The sequence below is a fragment of the Mustela lutreola genome, chromosome 15 (genome assembly GCF_030435805.1).
Source record: "Mustela lutreola isolate mMusLut2 chromosome 15, mMusLut2.pri, whole genome shotgun sequence".
Taxonomy (NCBI): Eukaryota; Metazoa; Chordata; class Mammalia; order Carnivora; family Mustelidae; genus Mustela; species Mustela lutreola.
The window spans coordinates 68,659,117-68,675,043 of NC_081304.1; the positions used below are offsets into that span (position 1 = coordinate 68,659,117).

At 42.9% G+C, this 15,927-nt stretch overlaps 1 protein-coding gene across 8 annotated transcripts in view; it reads right to left on the reverse strand.

Moving 5' to 3' along the window:
- The window catches only part of LOC131815721 (conserved oligomeric Golgi complex subunit 2-like), a 163,183-nt gene that overhangs the window by 116,778 nt on the left and 30,478 nt on the right, over nucleotides 1-15,927 (reverse strand). Inside the window, exon 9 of one of the 8 annotated variants that reach the window (XM_059147587.1) lies at nucleotides 3,982-4,164. The exons of 2 other annotated variants lie outside the window; for them this stretch is intronic. Coding sequence is in view for 1 of the 6 variants with exons in the window: in XM_059147594.1 (XP_059003577.1) it covers nucleotides 4,066-4,164 (99 nt within the window). In the remaining 5 variants the exon portion in view is untranslated. Of the gene's footprint in view, nucleotides 1-3,981; nucleotides 4,165-9,065; nucleotides 9,086-15,927 lie in introns of those variants that run through there. 5 more of the 8 variants (XM_059147586.1, XM_059147589.1, XM_059147590.1 and 2 more) reach the window with 5 other exon arrangements.

Sequence of the window (15,927 nt, forward strand, 5' to 3'; positions counted from 1 at the left end):
TTTCAGAGATATCATTTGGTTCTTTATAGAAGGCTTAAAGTTGGAGGTCCATAAAAACGATAATCAACTTTTATGTGTGCCTTCTATAGGCCAGAAACTGTGCTAAATGAACAGTATCTAATTTCATCCTCCTAATAAGCCCTGTGAAGTCAATACTACTGACTATTCTCACTCCAAGGGGAAGCAAAGCAGATGCTTCGAGAGTTGAACTCAGTTTTCCAAGTTCATACAGCTCGTATATGATGGAATCAGGACTTGAGCTCAGTCTAATGCCAGGTTGGACCCTCAGTGGCAGCTACTGTAGTTTTTTTGACCGTCACCTGCTTCCCTCCCCCACCCCCGCCCCCATCTCATTCCCATTTAGGGATAATCAGCCATACCTAAATGACAGTGGCCAGGCAGGAAGGGTGGCTACTGGGTTTAATTATTTATATCCAGGGGGAAGAGTCGCCTCGCCCCATACATTCTGCTTCAGCTCTTGCCCTGCCAGGGGAGTAGCCATCCTTCAAACCATCAGTGTTAATTGCTGGTGAGGGATGAATTAGGCGGCAGGGGTCACACACAGTTTACTAGTCATGCATATTTCTTTCAGAATACCTAAGTACCATTCCCTTGGAGATGAGAAGAAATGATGGGAGGGATGATAAAAGGGACTCCCAGAAATATTTCTGGACCAGTCATGATCACTAGCCCTTAGGATACTCTTGGAGTCATTTTACTGGTTCTTGAAATGAGTGCACTTGCCCTAGGATGGCTTGGCCCCTCCGAGTAATCAGAAGCTCCCAGGATGGGTCAAAGATTACTTTATTTGCTATAATTCTGCAAGTTGAATGTATCTCTCAGCCATTTCCTGTGAATGCTATTATGGGGCAGGCACAGGGGGATGACTATGGGACAGAAACATATCAGGTGAGAGGGATCCTATGCTTTTGTATGAAGGAGAAGCCCATTCTCCTTGGTGATGGGAGTTTCCCTTCTGCTCTGACTCCTGCCCAGCCGGGATCAGTGGGGAGCCTCCTCCTTTGGGCGATAGGTCTCTTTCTTTCTAAATCCTCTTTTTTTGGGCCAAAAAGCAAGACTACCCTTCTTTTCATCTTTCAGCTTTTTCATCCTGGCCAACGACACTCAAACACCCTCGCCCCCAATTTGGGCAGCTAGACTATGCCAAGAGGCCACATACTGGGTATATTACCTCAGGCCCAGTGTTTGGACTTCACTGAACCTTAATTGTAACATCTGAGAAGGGTTGGGGAGAAAGGTTGTGAGGATTCATTAAGACAATGTTAAATTTTTATCACGGAGTCAAGGAAGATCTCTTGTTAGGAATGTGTTCAATCTTACCAGGATAGAGGGCAAAATAGCATTTTACATATATTTTTTTAATAAAGTATTTCTTTTTTAAAAATTATTTATTTGACAGAGAGACAGAGCAGGAATACAAGCAGGGGGAGTGGGAGAGGGAGAAGAAGGCTTCCTGCTGAGCAGGGAGCCCAATGTGGGCCTCCATCCCAAGACCCTAAGATCATGATCTGAGTGGAAAAAAGACGCTTTAAGCACTGAGCCACCCAGGTTCCCTGCAAAACAGCATTTTTTAAAAGATTTTATTTATTAATTTGACAGACAGAGATCACAAGTAGGCAGAGAAGCAGGCAGAGAGAGAGGGAGAAGCAGGCTCCCCGCTGAGCAGGGAGCCCGATGCGGGGCTCCATCCCAGGAACCCTGGGATCATGACCTGAGCCGAAGGCAGAGGCTTTAAACCACCGAGCCACCCAGGCACCCCGGAAAACAGCCTTTTAAACAATATTTTTATTTTTATTTTATACATATATATGTAAACATAGAATTGAATGTATACATATAAATATAATTTGTAAACACATTTTATATACATTTATGTTTATCCTAGGATGCAACACTGCCCTCCTGAGCAGCGCAAGAGGGTGGGTTTTTACAGAGAATCACCAAACAGCTTGACCCAACTGAAGGGCCAGCCTTGCGCTGCTGCTTAAGAGAAAGCCTTGAGTTGGGAAAGGTTTGACAAATACTGAGAAAAACCAGTCAATTAATATGTTAAAAACACTACCCAACCACAGTATGAACCATTTAGACATATGGCTTTAATTTTGACTTTAGTCTTCAAAGCCTAGGGGTCCCTGGGGAAAGGGGGCAGAGGGAGAGACAGGACCAGCTTCTCTGTGGGCCAGGTTTCTGGGGTTGCTCCCAGCCCTGCCCCCAGAGGGAATGCCCCCACCCAGGGCTTTGCTCCCAGAAGGGCCCCTCCCCCCAGAAAGCCCCTTCCCAAAGGGCCCTGCCCTTTGGCCACACCATCAGAGGTCCCATTATCCACCCCCAACACCCTCACACCCCCCTACCCCGCCAAGCACCGCCCTCAGAAGGGTTCTATGGTGAAGTCAGTGTGCTTCTCTCTCACTGTCTAGGAATTACTCAGTTTTATTTTTTACTTCGTGTTTTTTCAGCGAAGTGGGTGGTGTAAGGACCTATTTTATATTTTTATATTTTAGCCAGAGGCTTCCATTGAGGTTACACAATAACCTTGTTGTTTAACGCTTAAGCTGTCCCTGCTCCCCTTCTCCCAGGGGACTTACTTAAAAACAAGTCCCGGAAATCAACCTCAGGTAACAAAGCCCAAATACAAGGGTGGGTCAGGCCAGGTAAGACATCTGATCAGTGGAGGGTTGCATACTGTCTCCCTAGCTACCAAGGAGTATGGGTCCCGCCCTTTGTGAGTCTTTTGGGCGCCAATCCTAACCAAGGTGATAGGCTAGGTCAAATATCTACTAAAAGGTAAGTTGTAATTCAATTGGTCACCTAGCATCACTGTGCAGCTTTCTCTCTGTGTTACAATTTCATTGGCCACCTGTGCATGACCAGGCCCAACCACATGGCCTATGTTCTTAAAAGCTAGTCCGTAAAGGAGAGAGGGGTTGACTTCTCTGTAAGAAAAGCGGCCCTGGCTGGTCAGTTTGATTCTTGATGCTTGGTGCGAAATAAAGCTTTGTTTGACCTTCGCTTTGTATCAGTCTCGCTCTTTTAATCATGGACCCATTATTGGGGCATAACAGGTGGGACAGTGGAGCACGTACATAGCGGAGGGGACAGCCCACTGTGGGTATCCACCATTCCTTGCCTCCTCAACGAGACTCGCTGACCACATGACGTCTATGACCGAGTCAACGGGAGCTCGCCTTCCCTACAGACCAGAGCTTGCTCTGAGCACCGGCAGGAGGCGGTGGCCTCTTGTGAGCAGCCCAGAACCCTGTCTTGTCCTTTCTCACTCATGTCAACTCCCTGTGTTAGCCAAGCCTTGGAAGTGGTGACTTAGGAGGGAAGGGAAAGAAAGGCAGCCCCCGGCTCCTGATCCTGTCAAGTTCCTTACTCATCAGGAAGCCGAGGGAGGCAGGGTCGGTGGAACATGTGTGAGTCCCCAGGTGAGGTAAAGATGGCAGAGCTGGTCTTGTGCAGGATTTCCACGGTTCTGATAAGAAGAGGGCACGTGGGTGTGCCCCAGCTGTGGAATCCCTGCGTGAATTATTTAACACTGACATTGCACCCTGCGAAGATGAATGGCAAGAATCATGCCCATAATCACATTTTAAAATTTTTATTTGCTTGGAATGACATTAAATGCAAATAGAAAACAGCAGCTATGCCCCTTCAGAAGACAGACCATGGAGGAAATGAGCTTTCTATTTTAGTACCTTTAACAAACACTTCCTCCCTGTTTTTGCCCAAAGGGCCCTATATCTTCATTTTGCATGGGGCTTGTAAATTATGTAGCCAGCCCTGGGGACAGCTGTGCAGTGTCTCAATGACCCAGTGCAGGGAATGGCAGGAGCCTCCCTCCTTGATACAGTAGTATTACACAAGCCCCTGAAGCTGAAACAGAACTTCAGGATAAAGTCTGGGGGGGAGGTCCTCAAATTTCTGAGTCATGGGCTGTCATAAAATATCAACAGCCGGGTGGCTTAGGCAACATGGAATTTATTTTCTCATGGTTCTGGGCGCTGGAAGTCCAAGATCAAGGTGGCAGTAGGGTTCGATTCTTCAAACGTCTCTCCTTGGCTTGCAGATAGCTGTGTTCTCCACTCTGTCTTCAAACGATTGTCCTTCAGTCTGTACTGTCTGTGTCCTAATCTCTTCTTCCTGTAAGCACAACAGTCCTGTTGGCTTGATGCCCACCCCCAGTGAGCTCGTTTTCCCTTTATCACCTCTTTAAAAATCCTGTCTCTGAATACTGCCACAATCTGAGATGCTGGGTGTTAGGACGTCAATGTAGGAATCTGGGGGCATCCAACTAAGCCCATAACAATAGTCAAAACTGGATCCGAAACTGAAATTTAGACACATTTTAAAATGCTAAAAGTGTGTATATATATATATATATATATATATATATATATATATATATATATATATATATATATAATTTTTCTGGTAGGCCTGAGATGGTTGGTAGGCTGAGATGTATTTGTAACCTTTGAGGGAAACATCCTTTGGAATGATCAAAGAGAGCTTCTATGTAATTCCATACATCCACAATTAAACCCCAGAGCTTTCTAATTTGGAATTTGGCTGTTTTGTGCTTGGTGGCAACCAAAACCAGCCTAGGGCTTTTCTTTTGTTTTGACAGAAAAGTAGGAGGCAGAGGACTTGAGCATTTAGACATCTTGCTGCTCTTTGGTTTAATCATACTCTACTGAGTTGCCCGAAACTAATTAAGCTCTTGGCTCTGTAGAGGAGAGATGGTGTTCATTACATGTCATTGGCCACATTGTTCCTTTTTTTAATTGTTGTTAACATTTGAGTTATTTTTCAGTATAAGAGGCAAGCTTTATCTTAGTTTGGGCTGATGTAACAAGAGCACCATAAACTAGGTGCTTTAAAGACATACTTATTTCTCTCAGTTCTGGAAGCTGGGAAGTCTACGATCAAGACCCTGGAAGATTCCGTGTCTGTTCAAGTGCCCACTTCCTGGGTCACAGATGACCATCTTCTCCCTATAACCTCCAAGGTGGAGGAGGCGAGGGATCTCTGTGGGGTCTCTCTTATGGAGACACTAATCTCGCCCATGAGGACTCCACCCTCATGACCTAAACATCTCCCAAGGACCCCATCTCCTAGTTATGTCCCTTTGGACATTGAGTTTTCAACTTAAGAATCCTGGAGGGATACACTGTCTACAGTGAGCTTCGTCAAACATCTTTTATGTTCAAGGCACTGTTTTTTGGCAAAATTAATCATTTCCTACACATCCTTTGAAGCAAGAGTATTTCTGCACTTTGTCTTCCTTTAGAACCTTTCTCTAGAGAGGATCCTAAAAAGTTCAGAAAAGACGCAGAAGAAACCTGCTGGCTAGCTCGTTTTTCACAGTAGAGCAGAATTCATTTTGAAGTAGGTTAATCTTAGAAATCCAGGCGAAGACACTTCACTTGAAAATCATCTCAAATGATCAGTTTTGTTAGTATGAGTAATAGTAACTATAAGATCAATAGAACAACTTTTTGTTCTACTGTGGGCCTACTGTGTGCTGGGTACCTCGGAGCACCTGAGTCAAACCATCTAGTGATCCTTTCAACAGCCCACTGAGGGTCACACTGTCTTCTCCTCCACGTTATGGATGAGCCTTAAGTCTGGGCCAGAAATGACACAACTTTCCCAATGCCATATTGCTACTGAGGGGCCAGCTGGGCTCTACGCCCACTCTGGTGCCAGAGCCTGTGATTGCAAACGTGGGCTGCACTAGCTGTTCAGAACAAAGGACTGTTCATAGAGGTGACACAGCTAACCCGTGAGACCCACCACCCTTTACCCTAAGGTCATCCCGGTACAGCCTGCAGTGATGGCCCAAGTTAAGCATTCGAACTTGGTGCTGCAGAGGGCGTGTTTTAGGGACAAGATTGGTGTTAAGGGGTTCTAATGAAACCCAGAGGGAATGGAAGGAAACAGGACTTGGGGAAATATCTGGGTCCCTGGAGCAGTGATCTCCTTTTATTACTGTGCACCTCTCTTTCACAAAAATAAATAAATACGTAAATACATACATACATACATACAAAAATATTTGCGTACATACCACCAATTTAAGCAAATTTTTGATAAATTATAGACTCTACTACTCTAAATTATTATGCACATTATAAATGATATGCAAAAGCTAAACAGTTAAATGGATGACATGAAATATGAATAAAACTTATAATATTTTCTTCCAGCCCCTTACTGGACTATTTCCCAAACTCCCTTTGGAGAAGACTTTTTAAATATTTGTTTATTTATTTATTGAGAGAGAGAGACAGCATGTGTGTGCACATGTGAGTAGGGGGATGGGGCAAAGGGAAAAGGAGAGAAGCAAACTCCCCATTGAGCACAGAGGCCTCACTAGGGCTCAATCCCATGACCCTGAGATCATGACTTGAGCCAAAATTTTGAGTCAGACATTTAATCAACTGAGACACCCAGGTGCCCTGGAGTAGACTTTTTAAGAAAGAGATAGGACACTTGGAATTATAGCAATAATTCCTAGAATTAATCTTTAAAAGTGGGAAGATAGAAATGGTTTTTTTAAATTTTTTAAAAGATTTTCTTTTTTTATTCATAAGAGATGGGAGGCAGAGGCAGAAGCAGGCTTCCCGCAGAGCAGGAAGTCTAGAGTGGGACTTGATCCCAGGACCTGGGATCATGACCTAGCTGGAGATAGACGCTGGAGATACTGATAAACCAAACTTTAGGGAAAAATACTGAACTTTACTGGAAGATGAAGCAGAACAACAGCATATGGCAGCAACATGAGTTTTAGATAGCTGTTGGTCACCCAGAAGGCTTAAGTTGGAGAGAAAAACAAAAGGCTGTAGTGACCCAAAATTGTCCGAGTTGTGTAATTTGACCCAGGAACTTCCGGGTGACATAAAGATTTGTTTATTTATTTCGCGGACAGCGCCATGTGGGGACAGAGCGAGGGGGAATGAGGATTCCATACAAACGTGTGAGTGGCTCTTCTCCCATCTCCAGGGGGGAAGGAAGAGATTGGGTTTACTCCAGTAAGCATGGTGATGAGTTGGTGAGGTAGGTTGACTAGATGTCTGGACACCTGAAAAAGCCAGCTAAGGCTGGCTTCCTGGCCATCTTGTCAGTGACTTATTGAAACCTTGTCATGTGCAAGACTTTCTTTTAACAGGTTGCCAGGTGAATCAGACTAGCGGCCGCCATGTGTCATTGCTCAGGTGGTCCATGACACAATGTCCTGCAACTAAGGGGATGCACTTAGCATTACAGACATCGTTCTGTCTTTGTTATTTTGAAATTTAGAGAATATCTTATTAATTTGTTCGCTCCAAAGAGGCAATTTATTGCTTACTATGACAGTCTTTTGGTAGAGGACACAAAACTGCTTTCTTTGTTATGAAAATCAATGTGTTACACCAATTTTCTGAAAGATGGAAATAAAGTGCCTCCTTCCAGCTGGGTCAGGACATAAGTGTACCATATGTATTGGTTTTTCAATAGAGTCCATTTACAGAATGTACATGTCTCTCAATACAGAAGACATTTGCTCACATTTATGTGTAGAACATTCCCGAACCTGGTCCAGGTTGCGGATGAAACCGTCACTCTGACTGGCAAGGCATAACGAAGAAGAGTTTTCCTGTAAACAATATGTGGTCATGGAAGGAATCAGCACTGCAATTCGTGGCTGATTCCAAAAGCTCTAAGAGGTGGTAGATGCACAGGCAAAGTGGTGACTTTTGCAGAGGAAGCAGGCTGGGGAGAGATAGCGAAACAGAAGTTTGAGAGGGCCCTAAAATCTCCTCCTGTGGGATCATTGGCCATTGAGCTTGAGAAAGGCTATGGTGAAAACTTGAAAGAGCATCAGATCAAACCCTTGGCCACTGGAGGTTGAAACTGACATGAGCAGCACTATCTCTATTCTTGACCCAAGGCCACAGGATGACAAGCTTTGCTTTTTCAATGTGGTCTCATGTCTCCATACTGCCCTATAAAGAAATTAATACAAATAAATGCTGAGAGTGTAAAGTGTAAGCAGAGCTCCCCTTGGCCATTTCCTAAGTTTTGTCCACTCCGAAGTGAGTATCACTTTGGTGAGTGCGTTGCAGGAAATGGCCTTAATGATCAATGGCAGACCTCCACTCCAGAGTGACATAAAAAGCAATCTGCACCTTCTTCCTGATTTGTCTGTAATAAAACTTGCTTTCCTCAGGTCCCAGCATTCGAGGCAGATAAATATGTTCCCTTTCGTTGGCTCTTACTCATACTTCAGCAAGATTTTCCATGTGCTTTCCTTGGCTGGCTGGGAAACTGGACCACAATTTATGGCATCTTAGGGGACAGGCGTGTAGAATTCCAGTGGGATCCCAGAACAGAACCTAATTGTAGATTAGAGACCATTGCGGTGAGAAACTTTTCTTTGAGATTGAAAGAGGTGCATGTTATGCAAATATTAGCAAGTGTAAGTTCACACTGTCTATTGAAAATTTATAGACTCATTATGGTCACGAAGGCTGGAAGATAAGTAGATTTTGGGAAAGATGCAGGTAAATTCAGGGAGGTGGCAAATTACCCCAGGGAAAGTAGAATGGCTAAAGAGTATGGCCCAAGCTTTTTAAAAAGATTTTATTCACTTATTTGACACACAGAGAGCCAGAAAGCACAAGTGGGGGGAATGGCAGAGGGAGAAGGAGAAGCAGGCTTTCCGCTGAGCAGGGAGGCAAATGTGTGGGACTCGATCCCAGGACTCTGGGATCATGACCTAAGCTGAAGGCAGACACTTAACCGACTGAGCCACCTAGGCGCCCCCTGGCTCCAACTTCCAAAGATGGTGTATGAGATACCTTTGGTGGGAAGGAATGAAGATCAGCAACTGTCCTTGATTCTGCTTCTCAGGAAGGCATTGTGATGTGGTGCCCAGGACTTTGGAGACAGACACACGCTTGGTGCCCTCCGGCTCTGCCGCAAAAGCAACACCTTCCAGAGGGCAGCTGCAGGCACCGGGTGTTGTCACACAGGGTCAGACCCGGGAGGCACTCAGCCACGTACCCATTCCACCATCCTGCTGGGTTTGGAAGAGCGCGATCAAAGTCCCTGCTGCCGAAGGACCATCCAGAGTGACATGTCCCATGGGGCACGCCGGCATTCCTTTACCCCTTCAGGTTATTGGCAGCAAGGCTGGAAATTTTTTAAATTGCCTGGGAAAATGATAGCAAATGGCTCCAAAAAGGAGTTTCAAAACGCAGACTTCATACTATGTTTTGAGTACATTTCATTCATTTGGCAGGTACTGACAGGGTGCTTAAGTGCCAGGTGCTGCTGCATTAGAAACGGACTTGAGGAGTTAACAGGAGGGGGCTCCAGCCCTCAACCAGCACAAAGTGGATCAATGGATGCATGTGACAGACAGAGCACTGTGACGGGGAGTACTAGGTGCTCTCATAAGAAGGGTGTGCTAGGAGTTAAGGGAACACTCGGGGGGAGCCAGCACCAACACTCAGGGAGAGCTGTGGGAAATATGATGGATGCAGATGGCTCCAGGGGAAACCAGAGAACTGCTCAGATCCCTGCTTCTTAACAGCTCCAAGTGCCCGCTGCTTCAGAGTGGGGGCTGGGCGAGCAGGGAGCTGGGGTGGGCGCAGCGATGCCTGATTTCCGACCTCCAGCCCCTGCGCTGTTTCACCTGTCCCCTTTAGGAGTACAATGACATAGGATTTCACCAACGGAGGATCTACCCCTGCATCCTGGTACTGGAAAAGCACGCGAGGGCTGTGGAGCTGAAAGAGTTGGTAGTTCCAGTAATGTGTGCAGGGTTTTAAAAAACTATATACGGGAAAATATCCGGTCTTATTTGCATGTGTTTTTATCATGCACCATTTTTAACTGCAATCCTCCTTTTACCTTCTTCCCTGTTGTTAAGACTCTCCTCTCCTCACCACTGCCTTTGTCCCTATAATACCTGTTGACAGCCTGGTGCTCATCCATGAGCTCATTCGACTCTATCCACACACGCATGGGGCTCTGTCACTGTTTGACAAATATGGGCTCATTTTATCTACCTCTTGATCTAGTGCTTCCCGGTTAAGAATCCCTCCTGCATAACGTCCTTCTGTTTTTATCTTCATTTTTATAAAGAATGGCTGCTCACCTTTTATCAGGTGCCTTTATTTTTTTATCAAATGCATTTATTGCTATGGTCTTAAGAGTTTTTTCACAGTTAATTTAGTGATGAGGTAAATCTTATTGATTTTCTGGTCTTGAGCTCCCTTTATTTTCCTGGAAGGAATCCAAGTTGGTCTCAGGATATAGTCCTTTGATAGATGCCTGACTTCTGTTATTTGCTAACATTAGTTCAGTTTCTGTTAACTAATCTGTCCTAAGCCAGATTTGTTAATAGCTTCCCCGTTCCTCCCTCTCAGGTTTGGGTATTAAAATTGTGCTCAGCGTCATCAAGTGAATTGACTTATTATTGTTTAATTGCCTGTTGCCATTTAACAGTAGAATGACAGTTATCCAGCTGCAAACCTGTCTGATCTTGGAACTCATCTGAATTTTCCATTCTTGAATCATTTGGATGATTTTGTTTTCCTAGGAAATCATCGTTTCTTCTAGGTTATCAAATTGATTAGTATAAAGTGCCTTGCAGTTTAGTGATTCTTTTATATTATGCATTTGCTTTTATATCTCTGTTCCCAACCCTTATCTGTTTTGCAACTCTCTCTCTCTCTCTGTCCCCTCCTCCCTGAAACCCCCCTTTCCCCATCCCCCTTCCCTCTCTCCCCACCTCCTCCCACACCCCATCTTCCCCCTCTCTTATCCTTCATAGGGCTTGTGAAGTTTTTTTTTTATTATTTCATTAGTCTTTCATAAAAACAACTTTGAGTTTATTTGCCCCTCATATTTTTTATTAGTTAAAATATTTATCTTTATTATAATTACTTCCTTTCTTTTGATTGAGCTTCCCTTTTCTGATGGGTAATGAGTAGTTTCTTTTATTCAAAAAAATGTTTGAAATTGATGACATTTGACACTAAAGTCTCCTTAGAGTATAACTTCTGGTGTCTTCTGTAAGTTTTGGTATGAAATAATCTCCTTTCCATTGCTTTCAAGATTTTCTTCAGTCGTCTTATGATTTCTTCTTTGACTGAAGACTGTATTTCTTCACTTGTATGTAGTTTCAATTTTTTTTACCAGGTTATCTAATTCTGATTCTACTGGATTGTGATCAAAGAACTGTTCTTTAAATCTTTAATTTGGAAGGCTTGTAAAGGTTTCCTTTGTTGCCTAGTATGCAATTAATCTTTACAAATATGGCTTTCCTTAGGTGTAAGAAAGAAATGTTTTCCGAGGGAAATAAGGATGTCTATTTTCTTTCTTTTTTTTTTAAAGATTCTATTTATTTATTTGACAGACAGAGATCACAAGTAGGCAGAGAGGCAGGCAGAGAGTGAGAGAGAGGAGGAAGCAGGCTCCCCGCGGAGCAGAGAGCCCAATGTGGGGCTCGATCCTAGGACCCTGGGATCATGAACTGAGCCGAAGGCAGAGGCTTTAACCCACGGAGCCATCCAGGCGCCCCAGGATGTCTATTTTCTGTTGTGTCCTTGTTTTTCCCTCCTTCTAGTAGATACTCCCATTTGAAAAGCTAAAATTTTACCTTGTTATTGCATTTTTAGAGTCTTTAGGTATTATGTTGTTAGATGTATACCTGCTTATACCTTTTACATCTTCTTTCCAAACTCTGCCTTTAAAAATGTCCCTCTTCATCTTAGTACCTATAACTTTAGACCCAACTTGTCTGCGATGAATTTTGCCATTCCGGCTTTCTCTTTTGCATGGTATCTCCTCACCTGATACATTCTCAATCCCTTTTGCATTTTAAGTATGTTTCTTGAACAGCGTGGATCTGTAACCCCCTGATAGGTGCTTTAATAGAAAAAGTCAGTCTGTACACCTTTAAATTAATGATAAACAGTCATGATTTTATTCCTTCCATCTTATTTTGTTTGTTTTTATTTTCCCCATTTTTGATGTTTTTAATCAAGTTCATTCTTTTTCTACTTGATAAATATAGAAGTTCTTTGCATTTTTCGATGACAGCTTAATTGAGATATAATTCACAGGCCATACCACTCACCATCTAATGTGGACAATTTAATGGCTTTCACTATAGTTAACTATACTATACTGAACTACCTACACATTTTCATTATCCTCAAAAGAAAACTTTAGCCATCACCACCAGTCTTAGGCAACCGCTAATCTACTTTCGGTCTCTGTAGATTTAGCTATTCTGGAAATTCCATATAAATCAAATTATGCAGTATGTGGTCTTCTGTGACTGACTTCTCTCAATCAGCAGAATGTTTTCAAGGCTCCTCTGTGTCGTGGCACATATCAAAATTCTATTCCTTTTCAAAGCTGAATAATATTCCACTGGCTGGATGGATCACATTTTATTTATCTGTTCATCAGTTGATGAACATCTGGGTTGTTCTCACCTTTTCACTATTACGAATAAACCCTAAACCTTCATGCACAAGTTTTGGTGTGGGCATAGTTTTTTTTCTTGGCTCTATACACAGGAGTGATATTGGTGTGTCATATGGCAACTCTGTCTTCTGCATTTTGAGGAGCTACTAAACCATTTCTAATGTGGCTGCGCTATTTTCCAAGCCCACCAGCAATTTACAGGTTCCAGCTCTTCACATCCTTCCAACACCTGCTTTTGGGTTTTTTGATAGTAGCCATCCACGAGGGTGGGAGGTGGTATCTCACCATGGTTTTGATTTGCATTTCCCGAATGATTAGTGATGTTGAGCATATTTTCACGTGCTTATTGTCCCATATATTTTATATATACCTTATATGTATCTTTAAATATATATATTTCATATTTTATTTATATTTAAATACATATTTAAGAATGTAAATATATTTACATAAATGTTTATATAAATATATGATAATGTAAAATATATTTATATATACATTTATATATTAATGTATACATTTGAATATTGGAGAAATGTATATTCAAGTTCTTTGCTCATTTTTTTTTAAAGATTTTATTTATTTATTTGAGAGAGATCACAAGCAGGCAGAGAGGCAGGCAGAGAGAAAGAAGCAGGCTCCCTGCTGAGCAGAGAGCCTGACGCGGGGATCGATCCCAGGACTCCGAGTTCATGACCTGAGCCGAAGGCAGCAGCTTAACCCGCTGAGCCACCCAGGCGCCCCTCTTTGCTCATTTCTTAACTTGGTTGTCTTTTTATTTGAGTTGTAAGAATTCTTCACACAGTCTGAAGGCATGTTCCTTATATATGACCTGCAAATATTTTCTTCCATTTAGTGGCTTGTCTTTTGACTTTGTCAATGGGGTCCTTGGAAGCACAAAACTGGGATATTTTGGTTGAGTCCCATTTATTTGTTTATTATTTTTTTTAAGTTGCTTGACTTTGGTGTTTGGCTGAGGAGCCGTTGTTAGATTCAAGACCACTAACATTTACCTTTGTGTCTTCTTCTGAAAACTTTATCATTTTACTTTATTTTTATTTTTTAAAAGATTTTATTTATTTGAGAATGAGACAATGAGAGAGAGCATGAGTGAGGAGAAGGTCAGAGGGAGAAGCAGACTCCCCGTTGAGCTTGAAGCCTGATGCAGGACTCGATCCGGGAACTCCGGGATCATTACCTGAGGAGAAGGCAGCCGTCCAACCAACTGAGCTACCCAGGCATCTCGAACTTTATCATTTTAATGCTTACATTTATGTCTTTGATGCATTTTGGGTTATATTCTCTGTATGGTGTGAGGCAGGACTCCTGTTTCATTATTTGCATGTGGCTGCTTGGGAGTAAAATACTGTTCTTACCCCCATTGAATTGTTTGGCACCCTTGTCAAACATTAGTTGACTGTAATTTATTTTCCTTTTTTTTTCACGTGCCATGTATATTATATTTCTAGGAAAAAGGAATCCCAGGATTTTCCCTCCTGCCTGGATTCTTCCTTCTTCATGGTGCATGATGCCAGAAGAATTTTTCCATGCAGTGAAACCAAACTGAGGGGATGGAAATATTCTGCCACTTTTCTAGATCTTTCAGTTATACAAGTCTAGGGCTGGTCATGCCACACTTGTTTAACTTGCCCGTGAGGTTCACAGCAGTTTTCCCAGCTCTGTGGTCATCAATAATTTCAAATTTGCCAATGTACTCATGCTTCGTCATCACAGTGAGGAAACGGGACGATGACTTTGGTGCAGGGCCTCCTAAGAACCTGGCCTTCGCCCCCCTTTCAGCAGTGTTAATGTTCTTTAGGAGATCTGTGGGACATTTGTTCACACTGTTACTATGGCACGGAAAGATGGCAGAAAATGCTTTTTTCCCTTTTATTAATATTTGGTCTTGTTCTCCTTCCCTTTCTCATAACCGAATGCGTATTTCCCCTCCGTCATTTGAAAACTGCATACTGTTCTCCAGCTGTTTTCCCCAGACAAGACCTTGTGTATCAAGAATCCTTATTTCACGGTTATTATACACAATCTTAAAGATTTATGACTGTCCTCTTATTTTACACATGCATACACATGAAGCACTAAATACGGACTTTATCTGAATGGCTAAATGTTGGCCAAGACAGAAGCCAGTTGTAGGGGGAACTTCTAGGATAAAGATATAGTCTGAAGTTTTTTTTCTTTAAAAAAAACCTTCATGGGGCACCTGGGTGGCTCAGTGGGCTAAAGCCTCTTGCCTTCAGCCCAGGTCATGATCCCAGGGTCCTGGGATCGAGTCCCACGTCAGGCTCTCTGCTCAGCGGGGAGCCTGCTTCCTCCTCTCTCTCTCTCTGCCTGCCTCTCTGCCTACTTGTGATCTCTCTGTCAAATTAATAGGTAAAATCTTTAAAAAAACAAAAAAAAGCCTTCATGGGGCACCTTTGTGGCTCAGTGGGCTAAAGCCTCTTGCATTCAGCCCAGGTCATGATCCCAGGGTCCTGGGATCAAGCCCCGCATCGGATTCTCTGTTCAGTGGGGAGCCTGCTTCGTCCTCTCTCTGCTTGCCTCTCTGCCTACTTGTGATCTCTGTCTTTCAAATAAATAAAATCTTAAAAAAAAAGGCCTTCATATTTTATTAAAAATTTTAGGTGTCCGAATTCAAAAAGTTAACAATATGGTACAATAATAATAATAATAATATCATTTAATAATAATAATAATATAATAATAATTTCTCCTGCATAGTCACTGCTGCACACTAGTAAAATGAGATGTTTCTTTTCTTTTCTTTTTTAAAGATTTTATTTATTTTATTTATTTGACAGACAGAGATCACAAGTAGGCAGAGAGGCAGGCAGAGAGAGAAGGAGGGAAGTGGGCTCCCCGCTGAGCAAAGAGCCCGACGTGGGGCTCGATCCCAGCCAAAGGCAGAAGCTTAACCCACCCAGGTGCCCTGAGATGTTTATTTTCATTTGGGATTATGGAGGGGCAAGGTGTTTTTGCCTCTCCTGCTGAAGGAGGGACTCAGTCAGTATTGTCTCCACCTTTTTCCCTAATAGTAGCTCTGAAGATGAAGATGTCCCTCCATCTCCCAGACATGAGGGTTTGACGAGGACATGGGATGGTATAAGCTCATTGACATAGTCTCATGAACTAAGCCCTGGTTTATTGGTCAAAGTTGTTCTCCAATTTAAAAATTGTATAGGGTTATACCTGGTCGTGGAATTTTTTTTTGTTCCTGGGTTTTTAAAGGTGGCAGAGTTGACTTTCTGATTTTAATTCATCTTCACTAGATGAAGAATTCACAAATAGGACTTTTTCTTGAAATAATCATAGCCTGGGGGCGCTTGGGTGGCTCAGTTCATGATCTCAGGGTCCTGGGATCGAGTCCCACATTGGGCTCCCTGCTCAGTGGGGAGC